The following is a 21,051-nucleotide window of genomic DNA, read 5'->3' as shown; positions in this document are numbered from 1 at the left end:
ATATACAGTGTGGAAACTACTTATGGAATAAATTCAGTAATTTCAAAAAGAATGACATTTGTGAAAAACACTGAAACAGGTCAATTTTTATTTCTCATAGTGCTTATTTTCAGTTGCTTCACTTGTTCATGACTTCATCCATTTTTCAGGTATGACGTCATCACCAATTTTTTTAAATGACAACCCTCACTTTTTTCTTCTCTTTCTGATAGATCTTCGCACTAGCTAAACGATGAATGAAAAACATTGGTACCTTATACCGGGTGAGATAAGTTTTATCGTCAGTGCGAAAACATCCACTTCTAATCAATTTAAAATTCTCAAAAAATTCAGGAATGATTGTGTATCACTCTAGAACAGTCTGGAAAAATTTAAAAATTTTTAATAAAACAGGTAAAGATTTTGTTTTAATTCAATAACTGCTACATTAATTTACATAATTTTTCACTGAGAGTCCTTTCAAACATTCAGGAAAAATTTGGTGTCATTGAAATCATGAAAACATCACCGGTTTTTGAAATAAATGGAATTTGATATTAAAGCGTAAAATTTAGCTATGATTTACTATTAAATTGAGCGGTCAGTTCCACAAAAGAAGTTGACGTAGGTTATTTATGATACCCTTTAGGGACTTAAGAATTACTAGAAAAGTGGTCAACAGATGTTTCCCAACAATGGGATATTTATTTATGATGACACTGCAGTTGTAAATCTTGGTCATTTTTTCTCTTAATGTTAAAATTGGAATAATTAAAAAACGAATAATTTTCTTTTGATGCGAATTTCGTAAATGTGTTCTTTGAATTAATTGTGAATTATGAGCGTGTACGAAAAAAAATTTTTTTTTGCTCAAAATCGATTTTTTAAATTTTATGCCTCTGAATTAAGTGATAAGTGAAAATTTATTACACACATTTGAAGTCTTAAATCAAGGGAATGTAACCTTAAAGTTTCTTGATTTTTATTAATTTTTTAATAGGGTTAATCATGCTGACGATAAAACTTATCTCACCCGGTACAGGTGTCCCAAAAAAAAAAAGACGAGTCCATAGCTCCCTTATTTACGGGAAGATTTTAATTATCTATACACCAATTAAATGATTGTGAATAAGCTACAAAACGACAAAACGACCTACTAAATTTACGTATAGCTCCAAGGGCTTCAAGGCTAAACTGTCAAAAAAAATTTTTTCAAATGGGAATACATATTTTTTTGTAGTAATTCTGATGGAGATTTTCATTCTGAAAACAACAATGTATCACAATTTAGAGGAAAGTTAGCGTCTTAGAACCTCGAATTCTGTAATTCTTGCATCGTTTTACTCCGAAATGATCAAGTTCCACGACGAAATTCCGATTCGGAGCGGTTTTGCTGTGATATTTCATACTTGCGTGTGTAAAAACCTATTTAGAGGAAATTTAGCGTCTTAAAACCTCGATTTCTGTAATTCTTGCATCGTTTTACTCCGAAATGTTCAAGTTCCATGAAGAAATTCCGATTCGGTGCGGGTTTGCTGTCATTCTTCATATTTGCGTGTGTAAAAACGTTCCAGCGTTTTCGACAAATGTCTTGAAATTACTGAATTTATTCCATAAGTAGTCTCTACAGTGTATATGGATTTATTAGTTTTATTTACATATTTACATTAATTTTTAGATAAACAATGTTTCATAATAATTAATTATATTAAAGAAGGGATAAAAAGCACAAAAGACAGTACCTATCTAAAAGCGTTATTTTAAACATATACATTATTGACGCCATTTTGAAAATCATGCAAGAAATACATTTTAATCCTTAAGTGTAATATAAAATATTTAAGAGGTGTTCGTGGTCCTGTAGGAGGGATTCGTCAACGTTAGATTAGTCGCAGAACTTGAGTTAGCCATTGGGAAATTATCTGAAATAATAAATATATAATTATTTAGTGGTTGCGTCTTGCAAAAATTATTTCAAATGATTTTGATTTGAGATTAAGATAATTAACTTACACTTGTCAGTAGAGACAAGTAGAATTGGATACCGGATAAGAAGTTGTATTATCTAAACTTTTGACATTGTAAAATTGACGACAATTACATATAACAAATTAAATAATAACTTCACTTACTATTGTCAGTGGTGTTGTAAGATGAAGTTGTGAGGGTTACATTGTTTGCTGACGTTAAGTTAATAATCGGCCAAATTGTAGAGTTACCTACATAAGTTACCATTTAGAACAAATTGTGTTTGGAAAATATAAATTCGCAACTAATTCGAAGGTGCGAACTGTTTAACTTACCTACTGTTGCCAGTCGTATTGTAAGATGGAGTTGTAAGGGTTACATTATCTGCTGACGTTGAGTTAGTGATCGGCCAAATTGTAGAGTTACCTGCAAGAGTTATCATTCAATAGAGATTTTATTTGTAAAATATAATATCTATTTGCAACTGATTCGATGATGCGAATAATTTTACTTACTGTTGTCAGTCGTGTTGTAAGATGGAGTTGTAAGGGTTACATTATCTGCTGACGTTGAGTTAGTAATCGGCCAAATTGTAGAGTTATCTGCAAGAGTTACCATTCAATACAGATTTTATTTGTAAAATATAATATCTATTTGCAACCGATTCGATGATGCGAATAATTTTACTTACTGTTGTCAATCGTGTTGTAAGATGGAGTTGTAAGGGTTACATTATCTGCTGACGTTGAGTTAGTAATCGGCCAAATTGTAGAGTTATCTGCAAGAGTTACCATTCAATACAGATTTTATTTGTAAAATATAATATCTATTTGCAACTGATCGAGATTATGCGAATAATTTTACTTACTGTTGTCAGTCGTGTTGTAAGATGGAGTTGTAAGGGTTACATTATCTGCTGACGTTGAGTTAGTGATCGGCCAAATTGTAGAGTTACCTGCAAGAGTTACCATTCAATACAGATTTTATTTGTAAAATATAATATCTATTTGCAACCGATTCGATGATGCGAATAATTTTACTTACTGTTGTCAGTCGTGTTGTAAGATGGAGTTGTAACATTATCTGCTGACGTTGAGTTAGTGATTGGCCAAATTGTAGAGTTACCTGCAAGAGTTATCATTCAATACAGATTTTATTGGTAAAATATAATATCTATTTGCAACTGATTCGATGATGCGAATAATTTTACTTACTGTTGTCAGTCGTATTGTAAGATGGAGTTGTAAGGGTTACATTATCTGCTGACGTTGAGTTAGTGATCGGCCAAATTGTAGAGTTACCTGCAAGAGTTACCATTCAATACAGATTTTATTTGTAAAATATAATATCTATTTGCAACCGATTCGATGATGCGAATAATTTTACTTACTGTTGTCAATCGTGTTGTAAGATGGAGTTGTAAGGGTTACATTATCTGCTGACGTTGAGTTAGTAATCGGCCAAATTGTAGAGTTATCTGCAAGAGTTACCATTCAATACAGATTTTATTTGTAAAATATAATATCTATTTGCAACTGATTCGATTATGCGAATAATTTTACTTACTGTTGTCAGTCGTGTTGTAAGATGGAGTTGTAAGGGTTACATTATCTGCTGACGTTGAGTTAGTGATCGGCCAAATTGTAGAGTTACCTGCAAGAGTTACCATTCAATAGAGATTTTATTTGTAAAATATAATATCTATTTGCAACCGATTCGATGATGCGAATAATTTTACTTACTGTTGTCAGTCGTGTTGTAAGATGGAGTTGTAAGAGTTACATTATCTGCTGACGTTGAGTTAGTGATCGGCCAAATTGTAGAGTTATCTGCAAGAGTTACCATTCAATAGAGATTTTATTTGTAAAATATAATATCTATTTGCAACTGATTCGATGCTGCGAATAATTTTACTTACTGTTGTCAGTCGTGTTGTAAGATGGAGTTGTAAGGGTTACATTATCTGCTGACGTTGAGTTAGTGATCGGCCAAATTGTAGAGTTACCTGCAAGAGTTATCATTCAATAGAGATTTTATTTGTAAAATATAATATCTATTTGCAACCGATTCGATGATGCGAATAATTTTACTTACTGTTGTCAGTCGTGTTGTAAGATGGAGTTGTAAGAGTTACATTATCTGCTGACGTTGAGTTAGTGATCGGCCAAATTGTAGAGTTATCTGCAAGAGTTACCATTCAATAGAGATTTTATTTGTAAAATATAATATCTATTTGCAACTGATTCGATGCTGCGAATAATTTTACTTACTGTTGTCAGTCGTGTTGTAAGATGGAGTTGTAAGGGTTACATTATCTGCTGACGTTGAGTTAGTGATCGGCCAAATTGTAGAGTTACCTGCAAGAGTTATCATTCAATACAGATTTTATTGGTAAAATATAATATCTATTTGCAACTGATTCGATGATGCGAATAATTTTACTTACTGTTGTCAGTCGTGTTGTAAGATGGAGTTGTAAGAGTTACATTATCTGCTGACGTTGAGTTAGTAATCGGCCAAATTGTAGAGTTATCTGCAAGAGTTACCATTCAATACAGATTTTATTTGTAAAATATAATATCTATTTGCAACCGATTCGATGATGCGAATAATTTTACTTACTGTTGTCAGTCGTGTTGTAAGATGGAGTTGTAAGGGTTACATTATCTGCTGACGTTGAGTTAGTGATCGGCCAAATTGTAGAGTTACTTGCAAGAGTTATCATTCAATAGAGATTTTATTTGTAAAATATAATATCTATTTGCAACTGATTCGATGCTGCGAATAATTTTACTTACTGTTGTCAATCGTGTTGTAAGATGGAGTTGTAAGGGTTACATTATCTGCTGACGTTGAGTTAGTAATCGGCCAAATTGTAGAGTTATCTGCAAGAGTTACCATTCAATACAGATTTTATTTGTAAAATATAATATCTATTTGCAACTGATTCGATTATGCGAATAATTTTACTTACTGTTGTCAGTCGTGTTGTAAGATGGAGTTGTAAGGGTTACATTATCTGCTGACGTTGAGTTAGTGATCGGCCAAATTGTAGAGTTACCTGCAAGAGTTACCATTCAATAGAGATTTTATTTGTAAAATATAATATCTATTTGCAACCGATTCGATGATGCGAATAATTTTACTTACTGTTGTCAGTCGTGTTGTAAGATGGAGTTGTAAGAGTTACATTATCTGCTGACGTTGAGTTAGTAATCGGCCAAATTGTAGAGTTATCTGCAAGAGTTACCATTCAATACAGATTTTATTTGTAAAATATAATATCTATTTGCAACCGATTCGATGATGCGAATAATTTTACTTACTGTTGTCAGTCGTGTTGTAAGATGGAGTTGTAAGGGTTACATTATCTGCTGACGTTGAGTTAGTGATCGGCCAAATTGTAGAGTTACCTGCAAGAGTTATCATTCAATACATATTTTATTTGTAAAATATAATATCTATTTGCAACTGATTCGATGCTGCGAATAATTTTACTTACTGTTGTCAGTCGTGTTGTAAGATGGAGTTGTAAGAGTTACATTATCTGCTGACGTTGAGTTAGTGATCGGCCAAATTGTAGAGTTACCTGCAAGAGTTATTATGCAATAGAGATTTTATTTGTAAAATATAATATCTATTTGCAACTGATTCGATGCTGCGAATAATTTTACTTACTGTTGTCAGTCGTGTTGTAAGATGGAGTTGTAAGAGTTACATTATCTGCTGACGTTGAGTTAGTGATCGGCCAAATTGTAGAGTTACCTGCAAGAGTTATCATTCAATACAGATTTTATTGGTAAAATATAATATCTATTTGCAACTGATTCGATGATGCGAATAATTTTACTTACTGTTGTCAGTCGTGTTGTAAGATGGAGTTGTAAGAGTTACATTATCTGCTGACGTTGAGTTAGTAATCGGCCAAATTGTAGAGTTATCTGCAAGAGTTACCATTCAATACAGATTTTATTTGTAAAATATAATATCTATTTGCAACCGATTCGATGATGCGAATAATTTTACTTACTGTTGTCAGTCGTGTTGTAAGATGGAGTTGTAAGGGTTACATTATCTGCTGACGTTGAGTTAGTGATCGGCCAAATTGTAGAGTTACTTGCAAGAGTTATCATTCAATAGAGATTTTATTTGTAAAATATAATATCTATTTGCAACTGATTCGATGCTGCGAATAATTTTACTTACTGTTGTCAGTCGTGTTGTAAGATGGAGTTGTAAGGGTTACATTATCTGCTGACGTTGAGTTAGTGATCGGCCAAATTGTAGAGTTACCTGCAAGAGTTATCATTCAATAGAGATTTTATTTGTAAAATATAATATCTATTTGCAACCGATTCGATGATGCGAATAATTTTACTTACTGTTGTCAGTCGTGTTGTAAGATGGAGTTGTAACATTATCTGCTGACGTTGAGTTAGTGATTGGCCAAATTGTAGAGTTACCTGCAAGAGTTATGATTCAATACAGATTTTATTGGTAAAATATAATATCTATTTGCAACTGATTCGATGATGCGAATAATTTTACTTACTGTTGTCAGTCGTATTGTAAGATGGAGTTGTAAGGGTTACATTATCTGCTGACGTTGAGTTAGTGATCGGCCAAATTGTAGAGTTACCTGCAAGAGTTACCATTCAATACAGATTTTATTTGTAAAATATAATATCTATTTGCAACCGATTCGATGATGCGAATAATTTTACTTACTGTTGTCAGTCGTGTTGTAAGATGGAGTTGTAACATTATCTGCTGACGTTGAGTTAGTGATTGGCCAAACTGTAGAGTTACCTGCAAGAGTTATCATTCAATACAGATTTTATTGGTAAAATATAATATCTATTTGCAACTGATTCGATGATGCGAATAATTTTACTTACTGTTGTCAGTCGTATTGTAAGATGGAGTTGTAAGGGTTACATTATCTGCTGACGTTGAGTTAGTGATCGGCCAAATTGTAGAGTTACCTGCAAGAGTTACCATTCAATAGAGATTTTATTTGTAAAATATAATATCTATTTGCAACCGATTCGATGATGCGAATAATTTTACTTACTGTTGTCAGTCGTGTTGTAAGATGGAGTTGTAAGAGTTACATTATCTGCTGACGTTGAGTTAGTGATCGGCCAAATTGTAGAGTTACCTGCAAGAGTTATCATTCAATACAGATTTTATTGGTAAAATATAATATCTATTTGCAACTGATTCGATGATGCGAATAATTTTACTTACTGTTGTCAGTCGTGTTGTAAGATGGAGTTGTAAGAGTTACATTATCTGCTGACGTTGAGTTAGTGATCGGCCAAATTGTAGAGTTACCTGCAAGAGTTATCATTCAATAGAGATTTTATTTGTAAAATATAATATCTATTTGCAACTGATTCGATGCTGCGAATAATTTTACTTACTGTTGTCAGTCGTGTTGTAAGATGGAGTTGTAAGAGTTACATTATCTGCTGACGTTGAGTTAGTAATCGGCCAAATTGTAGAGTTATCTGCAAGAGTTACCATTCAATACAGATTTTATTTGTAAAATATAATATCTATTTGCAACCGATTCGATGATGCGAATAATTTTACTTACTGTTGTCAGTCGTGTTGTAAGATGGAGTTGTAAGAGTTACATTATCTGCTGACGTTGAGTTAGTGATCGGACAAATTGTAGAGTTACCTGCAAGAGTTATTATGCAATAGAGATTTTATTTGTAAAATATAATATCTATTTGCAACTGATTCGATGCTGCGAATAATTTTACTTACTGTTGTCAGTCGTGTTGTAAGATGGAGTTGTAAGGGTTACATTATCTGCTGACGTTGAGTTAGTGATCGGCCAAATTGTAGAGTTACCTGCAAGAGTTATCATTCAATACAGATTTTATTGGTAAAATATAATATCTATTTGCAACTGATTCGATGATGCGAATAATTTTACTTACTGTTGTCAGTCGTGTTGTAAGATGGAGTTGTAAGAGTTACATTATCTGCTGACGTTGAGTTAGTAATCGGCCAAATTGTAGAGTTATCTGCAAGAGTTACCATTCAATACAGATTTTATTTGTAAAATATAATATCTATTTGCAACCGATTCGATGATGCGAATAATTTTACTTACTGTTGTCAGTCGTGTTGTAAGATGGAGTTGTAAGGGTTACATTATCTGCTGACGTTGAGTTAGTGATCGGCCAAATTGTAGAGTTACTTGCAAGAGTTATCATTCAATAGAGATTTTATTTGTAAAATATAATATCTATTTGCAACTGATTCGATGCTGCGAATAATTTTACTTACTGTTGTCAGTCGTGTTGTAAGATGGAGTTGTAAGAGTTACATTATCTGCTGACGTTGAGTTAGTGATCGGCCAAATTGTAGAGTTATCTGCAAGAGTTACCATTCAATAGAGATTTTATTTGTAAAATATAATATCTATTTGCAACTGATTCGATGCTGCGAATAATTTTACTTACTGTTGTCAGTCGTGTTGTAAGATGGAGTTGTAAGGGTTACATTATCTGCTGACGTTGAGTTAGTGATCGGCCAAATTGTAGAGTTATCTGCAAGAGTTACCATTCAATAGAGATTTTATTTGTAAAATATAATATCTATTTGCAACTGATTCGATGCTGCGAATAATTTTACTTACTGTTGTCAGTCGTGTTGTAAGATGGAGTTGTAAGGGTTACATTATCTGCTGACGTTGAGTTAGTGATCGGCCAAATTGTAGAGTTACCTGCAAGAGTTATCATTCAATACAGATTTTATTGGTAAAATATAATATCTATTTGCAACTGATTCGATGATGCGAATAATTTACTTACTGTTGTCAGTCGTGTTGTAAGATGGAGTTGTAAGAGTTACATTATCTGCTGACGTTGAGTTAGTGATCGGCCAAATTGTAGAGTTATCTGCAAGAGTTACCATTCAATAGAGATTTTATTTGTAAAATATAATATCTATTTGCAACCGATTCGATGATGCGAATAATTTTACTTACTGTTGTCAGTCGTGTTGTAAGATGGAGTTGTAAGGGTTACATTATCTGCTGACGTTGAGTTAGTGATCGGCCAAATTGTAGAGTTACCTGCAAGAGTTATCATTCAATACAGATTTTATTGGTAAAATATAATATCTATTTGCAACTGATTCGATGATGCGAATAATTTTACTTACTGTTGTCAGTCGTGTTGTAAGATGGAGTTGTAAGAGTTACATTATCTGCTGACGTTGAGTTAGTAATCGGCCAAATTGTAGAGTTATCTGCAAGAGTTACCATTCAATACAGATTTTATTTGTAAAATATAATATCTATTTGCAACCGATTCGATGATGCGAATAATTTTACTTACTGTTGTCAGTCGTGTTGTAAGATGGAGTTGTAAGGGTTACATTATCTGCTGACGTTGAGTTAGTGATCGGCCAAATTGTAGAGTTACCTGCAAGAGTTATCATTCAATAGAGATTTTATTTGTAAAATATAATATCAATTTGCAACTGATTCGATGCTGCGAATAATTTTACTTACTGTTGTCAGTCGTGTTGTAAGATGGAGTTGTAAGAGTTACATTATCTGCTGACGTTGAGTTAGTGATCGGCCAAATTGTAGAGTTATCTGCAAGAGTTACCATTCAATAGAGATTTTATTTGTAAAATATAATATCTATTTGCAACTGATTCGATGCTGCGAATAATTTTACTTACTGTTGTCAGTCGTGTTGTAAGATGGAGTTGTAAGGGTTACATTATCTGCTGACGTTGAGTTAGTGATCGGCCAAATTGTAGAGTTACCTGCAAGAGTTATCATTCAATACAGATTTTATTGGTAAAATATAATATCTATTTGCAACTGATTCGATGATGCGAATAATTTACTTACTGTTGTCAGTCGTGTTGTAAGATGGAGTTGTAAGAGTTACATTATCTGCTGACGTTGAGTTAGTAATCGGCCAAATTGTAGAGTTATCTGCAAGAGTTACCATTCAATACAGATTTTATTTGTAAAATATAATATCTATTTGCAACCGATTCGATGATGCGAATAATTTTACTTACTGTTGTCAGTCGTGTTGTAAGATGGAGTTGTAAGGGTTACATTATCTGCTGACGTTGAGTTAGTGATCGGCCAAATTGTAGAGTTACCTGCAAGAGTTATCATTCAATAGAGATTTTATTTGTAAAATATAATATCTATTTGCAACCGATTCGATGATGCGAATAATTTTACTTACTGTTGTCTCAGTCGTGTTGTAAGATGGAGTTATAAGGGTTACATTATCTGCTGACGTTGAGTTAGTGATCGGCCAAATTGTAGAGTTACCTGCAAGAGTTATCATTCAATACAGATTTTATTGGTAAAATATAATATCTATTTGCAACTGATTCGATGATGCGAATAATTTTACTTACTGTTGTCAGTCGTGTTGTAAGATGGAGTTGTAAGAGTTACATTATCTGCTGACGTTGAGTTAGTAATCGGCCAAATTGTAGAGTTATCTGCAAGAGTTACCATTCAATACAGATTTTATTTGTAAAATATAATATCTATTTGCAACCGATTCGATGATGCGAATAATTTTACTTACTGTTGTCAGTCGTGTTGTAAGATGGAGTTGTAAGGGTTACATTATCTGCTGACGTTGAGTTAGTGATCGGCCAAATTGTAGAGTTACCTGCAAGAGTTATCATTCAATACATATTTTATTTGTAAAATATAATATCTATTTGCAACTGATTCGATGCTGCGAATAATTTTACTTACTGTTGTCAGTCGTGTTGTAAGATGGAGTTGTAAGAGTTACATTATCTGCTGACGTTGAGTTAGTGATCGGCCAAATTGTAGAGTTACCTGCAAGAGTTATTATGCAATAAAGATTTTATTTGTAAAATATAATATCTATTTGCAACTGATTCGATGATGCGAATAATTTTACTTACTGTTGTCAGTCGTGTTGTAAGATGGAGTCGTAAGGGTTACATTATCTGCTGACGTCGAGTTAGTAATCGGCCAAATTGTAGAGTTATCTGCAAGAGTTACCATTCAATACAGATTTTATTTGTAAAATATCTATTTGCAACTGATTCGATGATGCGAACAATTGAACTTACTGTTGTCAGTCGTGTTGTAAGATGGAGTTGTAAGAGTTACATTGTCTGCTGACGTTGAGTTAGTAATCAGCCATTGTGTGGAATTATCTGCAACAATTACCAAATTTTGATGCAAATTGTGTTTGGAAAATACATATATACATATTTGCAACTGATTCGATGATTCAAACAATTGAACTTACTGTTGTCAGCTGTGTTGTAGGTTGGAGTTGTAAGGGTTACATTATCTGCTGACGTCGAGTTTCTAATCGGCCATTGTGTGGAATTGTCTGCAACAGATTAGAAAAGTATTAAATATTTAGTACCAGTACCTACATTTTTTAATGATGTCTTAACTTACTCTTCTCTCGGTTCCTATAAATTGAAGTCTTGAGAGTTGTGTTGACATTGTCATTCAATATCGGTTTAGTTTGATGCAAATTGGCGATACCACTGCTCATCAAAACTGCTATAAATATAAATTGCATTTGAATTTTAATCTATCTAGGTATTCAGCTACATTTAGATTTGTCTATACTCACCCGGTATAACAAAAAATGTAATAATTATTTGTTCGATCATATTTGCTTTAGTCCCCAATAACTTTTCAATGGTGGAACTTGACAATCCCTTTTATATTTATATTTGGATCAAATGATTCATCATTTTTAAAAAATTGCGGATATCATAGGCGGATATAGACTGTTGAGATTATCGAATATTCAACTAATCACTATTTACTAGTGCACTTATCTGATAAGTAATATTTTATTAATTTTTAAATTGTTCTTTCATTAATTAACACATAATACTTTTAACAAAATAAAAAAAGAGAAGTGTATGAATAAAACGATGTCTACAAGGTTTTAATGTACCTCAAAAAATAAATGTGACTATTAAACGTATTATTTTTTGTCGTATTAACCCTCCACCACCCGGCGGCACGGCAATTTTGCCGGAGTACATATACGGATAATTCCGTGTGAACAACAATTACTGATTGAGTTGGCAATAAATTCTGGTGACTTTTGGTGACTTTTATGTCATGTTCCAACGAGAAAACCATTTTATTAATAAAAGAATACAAAAACCAAGACGTTTAAATATGAAATCTATACCAGCTGTCAATAGTGTCAATAAAACAAACCGAAATAGGTACTATTCGCAGTCTTGAAAATTTCATGTAAAATTTTTTATTGCCAATTGAAACAGTTATTGTTGCTCACCCTGTACTATCAAGTAATAGTGCAGTGCCTATAGGCTGTGCCAAACCCAAATAACCACCACCTGTTGAATTATGTTGGTGAAAACAAAATTACACTATGTGTATAATGGCAATTTTCATATTACTAGGATGCTAGACCAATCAAATCTAAGTGTACAACGTTGCCGGTTGATTTTTTGGGTAGAATGCAGTGTTGGTGGTTATTTGGCTTTGGCAAAGACTATATCAACATAATTGCCGGCGTCTCGCCTCCACATTTTGACTTTTTTAGTCGTTATTACTATATAAGTACATATAATTTTATTCAAGCAAGAACTAGATAGTTTTGTTCTGTTTCCTTCATTTTGTATTTTTATTAATTAGGTACCATTGTGATCATAAAAAACGACCACAGTTAACTTGGGACGCCACTGAGATCACGATGGTACTATGGCGGACAATAAATTTAGCTGGCATTACGTTCAACTAACCCCATTTTCGATTACGATACTACAAATCAGTTATGCTAGTGCGTCATGATCTGTAAGTTACGAAAAGGGCGAAGGAAATGCAAAACAGCTTAAAAACCTTCAGTTTGACAAACTGACACATCCGTCATAATGACAATAAATGGTCGCTTGCATTGACTTTTTTGAAATGTCAGAAATTTGCCGGCCTAAATTTATTGTCCGCCATAGTACGGTCGATGGACAAATAAAACTGGGACACTTAAAATTTAATCTATGTAAATCAGACTATTGAATTGTCAATATATTTGTTAGTGTCTATATATGTAATATGTCATACCAAAGTTAACCTATTTGTGATAAAGCCGTAATTAAACTATGCAAATTTGTAAATTTTGACTTATGTGATTGTCATTTTTGTCCCAGTTTTATTTGTCCATCGACTGTACCTAAAGATGAAGTAAGTAGTCCATAGAAATAGAAATTTCCAAAACGACAAAATTTGTGTACTTAATTAATTAAACATAATTCGTTTTCTTATTATATGCAGTGACAGTGACATCATGTCTGAATTAAGACCTTCGATCAGATTAAGACGACGACATACCGTTCGTCCGTATTTGACATTTGACAGCAGGACATAATTTCTGAGCATGAGTTGTCGAAAATTATATTGTTTTCTAGTGTTGAACATAATGGATATATGTATTTCGATAATCGAATGAATCGAACCGAAACAATCGCTTTGAATAATCCAGGTCATTCGACTTTCCACCATATGGATGACGCGCTTGCGCATTTGTGCTTTTGGAGGTGTTCATTTGGAGGACATCTTACGCCGCGTCAATAGTTCTATGTTACTCAGATCGTACGGTTCAGAGTGAGATGCATAGAGCGACTGTCTTAATCGCGAACATAGCAGAGGCAAGGAACTTGTTTGACATGCGTTGAAAAGAGATACACGTATTTCGTGTTTATCGAACTATAGATAGAGGCCTTGGACGTTCTCATGGGTTATGAGTCATATCTCCGCAAGCGACTAATATCGCTTTCAAGTAGGCGCTACAAACCGACCGGAAAACATCGTCATTTGTTGTTACGTTAATTTCGTGTTTCGTGTTCGTGTTTCGTGTTGTAGTCTTGTAGACGTCTCTAAGAGTAGATAGTGTTCCTCCACGATTATCGAGTTTGCTTCTTTATCACGTGTTCGGCGACTTTTTGTTCCATTCGTAGTTTTACCAAAAGCAGGATTTTCCAAGGCTCCATATTTATTCTCTGAGTCTGTTCGCTGTAAGTATGTACAGTTGCGGGCACGGAATTTTAGCGGTCACTTTCATGTCAATTAAAAAAAATAGATGTAGTCCATGCTTTATTATCATATCATTATGATTGACTTTTGGAATTGAAAAAGATTGCACGAAATGAGGAAGCCCGTTTTCATACAAGTCAGCGTGAAAATGACAAGTCTTGTACCTAATAGCAGAAAGTGCGGTTACCGCTTTACATCTCATGTCAATGGAATGACAAGTGACGGCCAAAATTCCGTGGCCGGAATTCTACCTATGTAATATTTAAGTGTAAGAGCAATTAAGAGCAAAATTTATTTTTTACAGAAAGTAGGTACCTGTAAACATGAGTAATGTCGAACAAGTGGTTCATGGCCAAAGCCGCGACATTATTTACAGTGTGTATAAATTCATGAAAAAAGAAAAAGAACGAGGTGAAGTTGTAATTCCGTTAAACCGTTTGCAAGAAAGAGTAGCAAGAGCTACTGGCGTTGGGCTCAACACCGCAAGAAGAATAATAAATGAAGGTAACACGAAAGCAGAAGGTAGTGAATTTAAGACACCACGGGAAAAAATTAACAAACCAGCGCCAAAATCATCAGTGAATGAATTTGAAGAGGAAATAATCCGAAAAATTATTTGTAACTTCACAGCCACCCAGAAAAGAAGACCCACAATACAAGCTATATTTGAAGCAGTAAAACGTGAAGGTGTGAATTTTGCAGGAAAAATTGATTCGTTCAGAAATTACGTTAAGAAGCTGGGATTTCGTTGGGAGAAAACTGAGAACAATAGGCAAGTATTAATACAGAGCGCCCAGAAATGTGGTAGCAAGTTTTTCGATTGGTCCCGCAAGATGACACTTTTTTACAGAGACCTTTTTTATGCATGGCAACGCCGCTATCTAAATTGAGATAAATAAATGTCAAGAATTGTCAAACCTAAAACATTCAAATTTAAACAACAACATCGCGACAAATTTTAGTGCACAAACGGGGGTAAAAATTGTTCGGAAAACCTCCTTAACATATTCTTTTGAAAAAATTCAAAAATTGAATGTTGCAAGATTGAACAAATTTGGCTTTTCGAAAGTGCCATCTTGTGACAGTTTGTGTAAAAGTTGCTACCACATTTCTGGGCGCTCTGTAGAAAAAGCGGAAATTATAATTATTTAAACGGATTGACTAAATATTTGAGGAAACTAAAAAAGTATTCGCGCAGATATTTCCAAGGTCACAGCCCACGAGAGCATCCAAGATCTTTACATAATTCGGTTCAATCACTCAACCTGTTTATAAAATCTGCTGAATCATGATCAGTGTTGTCAGTTTTTAAAATGTTGTTCTAGATTTTGTAGATTTTATTTTATTCGAGTTCAATTTGCTGCATCCGGAACTACCAGCTGTGTGGAGTTGTTGAGTCATCCAAATCTGTCACTGATGTTTTGTCGAGTGTAGTCTCACTTGCGTTCTGAAATAGGGGCATTTTAATATGTTTTTATTTGAATTATTATGATACCGCTTTTATGTCATGTTCTAAAAAGAACCGATTTTAGTGTAATAGAAAATAACGAAACGCAACGAAACAAGTACTGCTAATGCTTCATCAATACCAACCCAATTCCATTAAAATAAAAGCCACTAGATTGTTATTTTATATTTAACAAAAATAAATTAATGAAACCGAAATAGAAAAAAATTGCATATTACACTCCTTTCGCAAAACATGTTGTCGAACTCGTTTCTTTAAGGCCGGCAACATTACTATAGTTGACCCAAGTTGCAAAAACCACTTGTCATTTGGAACAGCATTTTTTCAATATTTTTGAACCGAATAAAGGCACAAAGGGACCAGAAAATCATAGTTTCAATTGAATATTTTTCATATAAGTACAGTTTTAAAGTACATAATTTCAAATGACTAATGCCATAAAGTGCTGTTGCAAAGGCAAAGTGGTTTTTTGCAACTTGAGTCAACTATAAAAAATGTTGCAGACAACATGTTGCCAATTGTTGCCTTGGTGTAAGGCCGACTTTAGAGCACTCCTCGCTACGCTCATCGTGCCCTAAACGCTCTTGTTCGACAATAGCTGTCTTGTGCAACTCATATAACAATATACTAAGTAAAACACTATTTGATTACTGTGAGTTATAAAATGAGTAGCATCTTTCTCATACTATTCGTTTTAATGATTCATTCCACAAAATTGTAAAACTAATCAATAAGTGTGAACATTTGTTCATTTCAATTAAGACGCGATTATCACAGTTAAAGAGTGTACATCCTATTCCTATCCTCTATGTCCCGTAATTGAATCGTCTCTTATTCATCGATTTTTATAACGATAGACGTTCCAATATCAATTTTTGTAACTATTTCATTGAAAATTTTCACTCTTCTGTGAAACTGAATCGCAATATCTTCTTTTAATCTTCAAGTGAAACACTTAAAACCTTTTTTAGAGACATCTAAGTATATTTATTACAATTGACATTTTCTACAATATTTCTTATGTTTATTCTAAAGCTTGTGTTGCTTCTAACATGCTTTCATAAAGTTTATGCCACAAAATAAACCAAGGACAAAAAATTCTAGGATATTCGGATTCCCGATTCAGTTTTGCAGTTTAAATTAAATTATCTCATACACTTACTAATGTTTATTTTTTTTTTAACCCACACTACATTTCTGAAAAAAACAACAAATTATTATTTCATGCCGTTGGCCATTATCGACGGTTTTGCATGGTTCAAAATCCGCCGGGAACGTTAAATTCTCGACCTAGTACTTACAAAAGTGACCTTGGTTAAAAATTCGCTAGAGAATGGGCTGCCAGCATTGATTCTTAAATGTCAACAAAGTTTGACATAGAAGTTACTTGGGTTGAATTAATTAATAATAATTTTTTACTTTATTGAAAGGATTTAAATTTGTCGCCATGAAAAATTTTGTGGATTACACGTCAAAAAAATGGTTTGCAAGTGCTCGTGTTGCTGCGCCTCGGCTAGGCGCCTTGGCTACGCAATACCACTCACACTCGCAAAATATCATTTTCTGGACTAGTGATCCAAATAAGCATTTGCGATTCCGTCGGGCTCATTATCCCTCGTGAAATACTCTGTATTTATTTTATTTTCTTATATCTACGGTGTGCAATCCAGCTCCATATCCAACGTTTTAAACACAATTACAAATCACACGAAGTGAACGAAGAAAACGGCAAACATCAACGTAAATGAATGAACGTGGTTTTTGTTTCCCGGCGCCTCTGAACAGGTTTTTGTCCCTTTTTGTTCTACGAAAGTGAACGTAGTTTTTATGTAATACTATTGATTTGATGAGTGCAATGAGTGCATACATCTTTGCGCATACCTACGTATCATTCACTAACATTATAGTGATAAGCAAATACTTTTCAGCGACTTCAATGTGGCCATTATTTTTAATTTTTACAGTTTGAAACTATTTTGAAATTATTATTTGGGAGTATGGTAATGACTCGTGACTCATTCTGTACAAATAAAATAAAAGTAGTATTTGGGGTTATGCAACCCATTATGCACAAAGTATTGATATTTGTTTGAGCGGTGACGGCGCCACCTAGCGACATAAGCCAACAATTTTAAGGTAACCACGTATAGAATTCAACATGAAGTGAAAATCCAGAATTGCGTTTTCATTGCTTTCCTGGAAGAGCATGGGAGAGGGAACGTAGAGCAAAATGGATACGAGCCGTAGAATACGAGCGGTTAATCGTGGCCCTGAGTACGTATTCCACACATGTTAGAAAATTAATATCGTTTTTATTGGTCAATTGTACTAAATATTATTCTATGAAAGGGATGTTTCAAAATAAGATATCTAATAAAATACGTATAACAGGTAACTAAAAGAAAAAAACATCTAGAAAATCGCTTTACTTTTCAGAGCATGTAATGATGGTTGCATATTTTCTGATGTAGAATACATAATATTGTCTAATTTATTACAAAAATGAACTTTTGATGGTCAATTTCACATTTGCCTGTCAAAGCTGACAACCGGAATGCGTTTAGATTACAGTGGTACCAAAATCATCCAATTTTCACTGTTACCAACATAACCCACAGACATAACCTATTTTTTTAATGTTGTGTGTCCTGTTCCTGTGTCGTGTGTTAAGTTAAAACATCCTGTTGTTATTAATCAGTTGAAATGTTAGTATAGGTAATTATTAAAAAATATGACTAGTCTTAGAATTTTAAAACCTAAAAGTTTTTATGAGATATTTTCTTATACAATAACATAGCTACACTTTTCTTTAAAATAAGTATGTAATAGTTGTGCAAAAAAATGCCCAATTTACACACGAGCGAGTTGAATATAAGGTTTTTTTGTTCGACGAGCTCCTTAAAGGCTCCAAATCGCTTAAAATCTTTAAAATTATCTTGACATTTCGTTTTGAGAAGTTGTGACATTTATCAAAATCCGTTCACACAGGAGAAAATTCTCAAATTCTGACTGTGTCGAACAAAAAAAATATATATATAATTGCTTCAAAATCAAAAATCCACCAACACTGCATTCTACTTCGAAAATACCACCGACAACGTCGCCAACTTTTGTTTTTAGTGTATTTGCAAGTATCGGAAAAAATTGGGGTTATGAAAGAAAACTGTTGACAGTTGTTTTGGTCGTAGTTCATCCTGTTTTTTATTCTCATTTTATTATTTTACTCAAAAGGTATGATATGGTAGCTACCACCTTTTTGCACGTAATAATTATTTTGTGTTAGGTAAATAAACTCAAGAGTTCAATGTCAAATTTTGGCGGGAGGTTGAGCCAACCCAAAAACATGAAATTTATTCTAGGGATTTCTTTGTTTCTGCCAACATAATTCAACAAGGTTTTGATTTTGAAACAGATTATAACGGGTGACTATTAAAATTTTCACTTGGAGTTGGCTTTGAACGAGTTTTTATTTTTTCTGTTACTTTAAACACACGCAAGAATGAACGACAAATGTCAGTCAGTACAATTGAAACATAACCCATAATGTTAATTATAATGTCAAACTTGTCAGTGTCTAAGGTGCCACGGAAAACAAAGAATGATCCACAGCCAACCAGAATTGAAAATTTTAATAGTCACCCGTTATAAAGGGCCTTCAAGTAAATTTATATTTAGAGCAACCTATGGAAATTCAATTGTTTGCAACATTTTTCCAGCGTAGAAAATGACACAAGAATCGTCTGACATTGTAACGAAATAAAATTAGGTTAGAAAATATTTTTAATTTTTGAAGTGCATTCTCCCTATTCCCCCTCCACGGAATAGAACAATATGAAATTGGGAAAAAGCTTACTATGTAACCTGTGTAACTCCGAAGAATAATTGATTACCTACAAAAATTACTTTACACTGTTAACAGAATTATAATATCGCCTACGCCTACTCTAAATATATATTTATTTGAAGGCCCGATATTAAATACATGTAAACCTGAAAAAAATTTAAAAAATACCTACCTATAAATATGTAATGATAAGTTTTATCTTTTTTCCATTCGCTTTTGATAATCTTAACGTAAATAAATTAGGTAGTAATTAATTATAATAATTGTTGCAGCAAGTACGGTCAGACTTGGATGCCTAGTAAAAATACTAGAATATGTAGTGAACATTTTGTTGGTGGAGTTAAATCAAATGATCCTAGAAAACTTGCGTTTAATCCGACCATATTCCCTACACCTTTAATTGGTGTCAAGAAAAGAACAGCTACTGGAGTGGAATGCAGTACAGTGGAGAGTACTAGCACAGACTGTGGTCAAGGTTGTTAAATATTTGTTTATATTTAGATAGATTAAGACTGATCTTTTTCAGGACCTGTTCAAGAAAATAATCCTCGTGGTATTTTTAAACCCAAGCAAATAGAAATGCAGACAAAAATACCAAAAAAAATTCACTTTCCCCATTCAATTAATGTTGAGACTAAATCATTGATGAGACAGTTGGGAGGAGTTTCTTCAACATTTTTTGAGCAACTGCTCTCAACAATAACATTAAGGAACTACGATCAACCCAAACGCTTTCGAAAACTTGGAAAAAGCAACCGACTCCTCTTGTTCCTGATGAAAATTAAATTGAGAGTTACGTTCCTGGATTTAGGCTGTTTCTTCCAAATAAGTTCCTCAACAGCATCGAAAATTTTCTTTCACATGTTGGAAACTTTGACAAGAGCGACCGCTGGATGGATTACTTGGCCAAATCAAGCCGAAACATCTCCACTTGGCTTCCACGCCTACCCTGAATGTACGGCAATTGTGGACTGCATAGAAATAATCTGTGACCGTCCAGGAACTACATACGCACACCACAAACCAGAGTTATACTCGTTTTATAAGAAAAGTTGCCTTTTCAAGTTTTTGGTGGGGGTAACTTCAGATGGTTTCATTTCCTTCTTGTCGAAAGCGTACTGTGCAAATTCGAGAGATGATTTTGTCATGCAGGATTCAGGTTTTTTGAACCTGCTGAAACCACAAGACGTGATCATTGCTGACAAGAGCTTTTCAAAGATGGAATCACAAGTAACGGAACGAAAAGCAACTTTAGTGTGTCCTTCGAGTCGTAAAGGTTTGCAGAAAGATACGAAAGATAGCTACGTAATAGAATGGAGCAGAGTGCGTATTGAAAGAACTTTAAGAAAAATAAGAGGATTTGGAATTCTTAAAGATAATAACTTCGATTTAGTCCCACATGTAGATAAGATAATGCACATATGCTGCATTCTTGCTAATGAGCAAATGCCAATTAAAAACGAAACATCGAACTGACTCTACAAAAGTGAGTTTGAATTTGAGGCTGAATAGTTTTTTATAATGTCTGTTACGTTAATAAAAAATTCCACCTTATTGCATAATAAACTAGTACCAGTTTACTTCCCGCACTGGTGCGGTAGAGAATATTATTACGACATTCAAAAGAAAAATTAATAAACAAGTTTTTGGTAGAATTGAATTGTTAATGATTGTCTAAAAAAAAATCTACGTAGCTAATATATGTCGGCATCTCTA

General features: G+C 33.5%; 3 protein-coding genes across 3 annotated transcripts; 1 reads left to right on the top strand and 2 right to left on the bottom strand.

Moving 5' to 3' along the window:
• Positions 1–1,606: 1,606 nt before the first annotated feature.
• LOC138137100 (uncharacterized) lies at positions 1,607–3,264 on the bottom strand. Its single transcript, XM_069056387.1, has 8 exons — positions 3,162–3,264; positions 2,992–3,072; positions 2,816–2,902; positions 2,639–2,725; positions 2,463–2,549; positions 2,287–2,373; positions 2,112–2,198; positions 1,607–1,901 (listed from the first exon to the last, which is right to left on the bottom strand). Exons 1-8 carry the CDS (start codon positions 3,262–3,264, stop codon positions 1,819–1,821), a joined length of 702 nt encoding a protein of 233 aa, XP_068912488.1. The 3' UTR covers positions 1,607–1,818.
• A 6,739-nt stretch (positions 3,265–10,003) lies between these two features.
• LOC138137099 (uncharacterized) lies at positions 10,004–13,029 on the bottom strand. Its single transcript, XM_069056386.1, has 10 exons — positions 11,586–13,029; positions 11,405–11,512; positions 11,247–11,333; positions 11,065–11,151; positions 10,894–10,980; positions 10,718–10,804; positions 10,542–10,628; positions 10,366–10,452; positions 10,184–10,276; positions 10,004–10,098 (listed from the first exon to the last, which is right to left on the bottom strand). The coding sequence occupies exons 1-10, from the start codon at positions 11,623–11,625 to the stop codon at positions 10,004–10,006; spliced, it is 858 nt and encodes a 285-aa protein (XP_068912487.1). The 5' UTR covers positions 11,626–13,029.
• Positions 13,030–13,347: 318 nt separating this feature from the next.
• On the top strand, positions 13,348–20,889 carry LOC138136802 (uncharacterized). The gene is made up of 4 exons (XM_069056111.1): positions 13,348–14,004; positions 14,328–14,795; positions 19,608–19,810; positions 19,862–20,889. The coding sequence occupies exons 2-4, from the start codon at positions 14,347–14,349 to the stop codon at positions 20,809–20,811; spliced, it is 1,602 nt and encodes a 533-aa protein (XP_068912212.1). The 5' UTR covers positions 13,348–14,004; positions 14,328–14,346; the 3' UTR covers positions 20,812–20,889.
• The last annotated feature ends 162 nt before the right edge of the window (positions 20,890–21,051 follow it).

Source organism: Tenebrio molitor, chromosome 8 (assembly GCF_963966145.1).
Source record: "Tenebrio molitor chromosome 8, icTenMoli1.1, whole genome shotgun sequence".
Lineage (NCBI taxonomy): Eukaryota > Metazoa > Arthropoda > Insecta > Coleoptera > Tenebrionidae > Tenebrio > Tenebrio molitor.
Note: the sequence above shows the minus strand (reverse complement) of the source record. Positions and strands in the feature narration are given on the sequence as shown.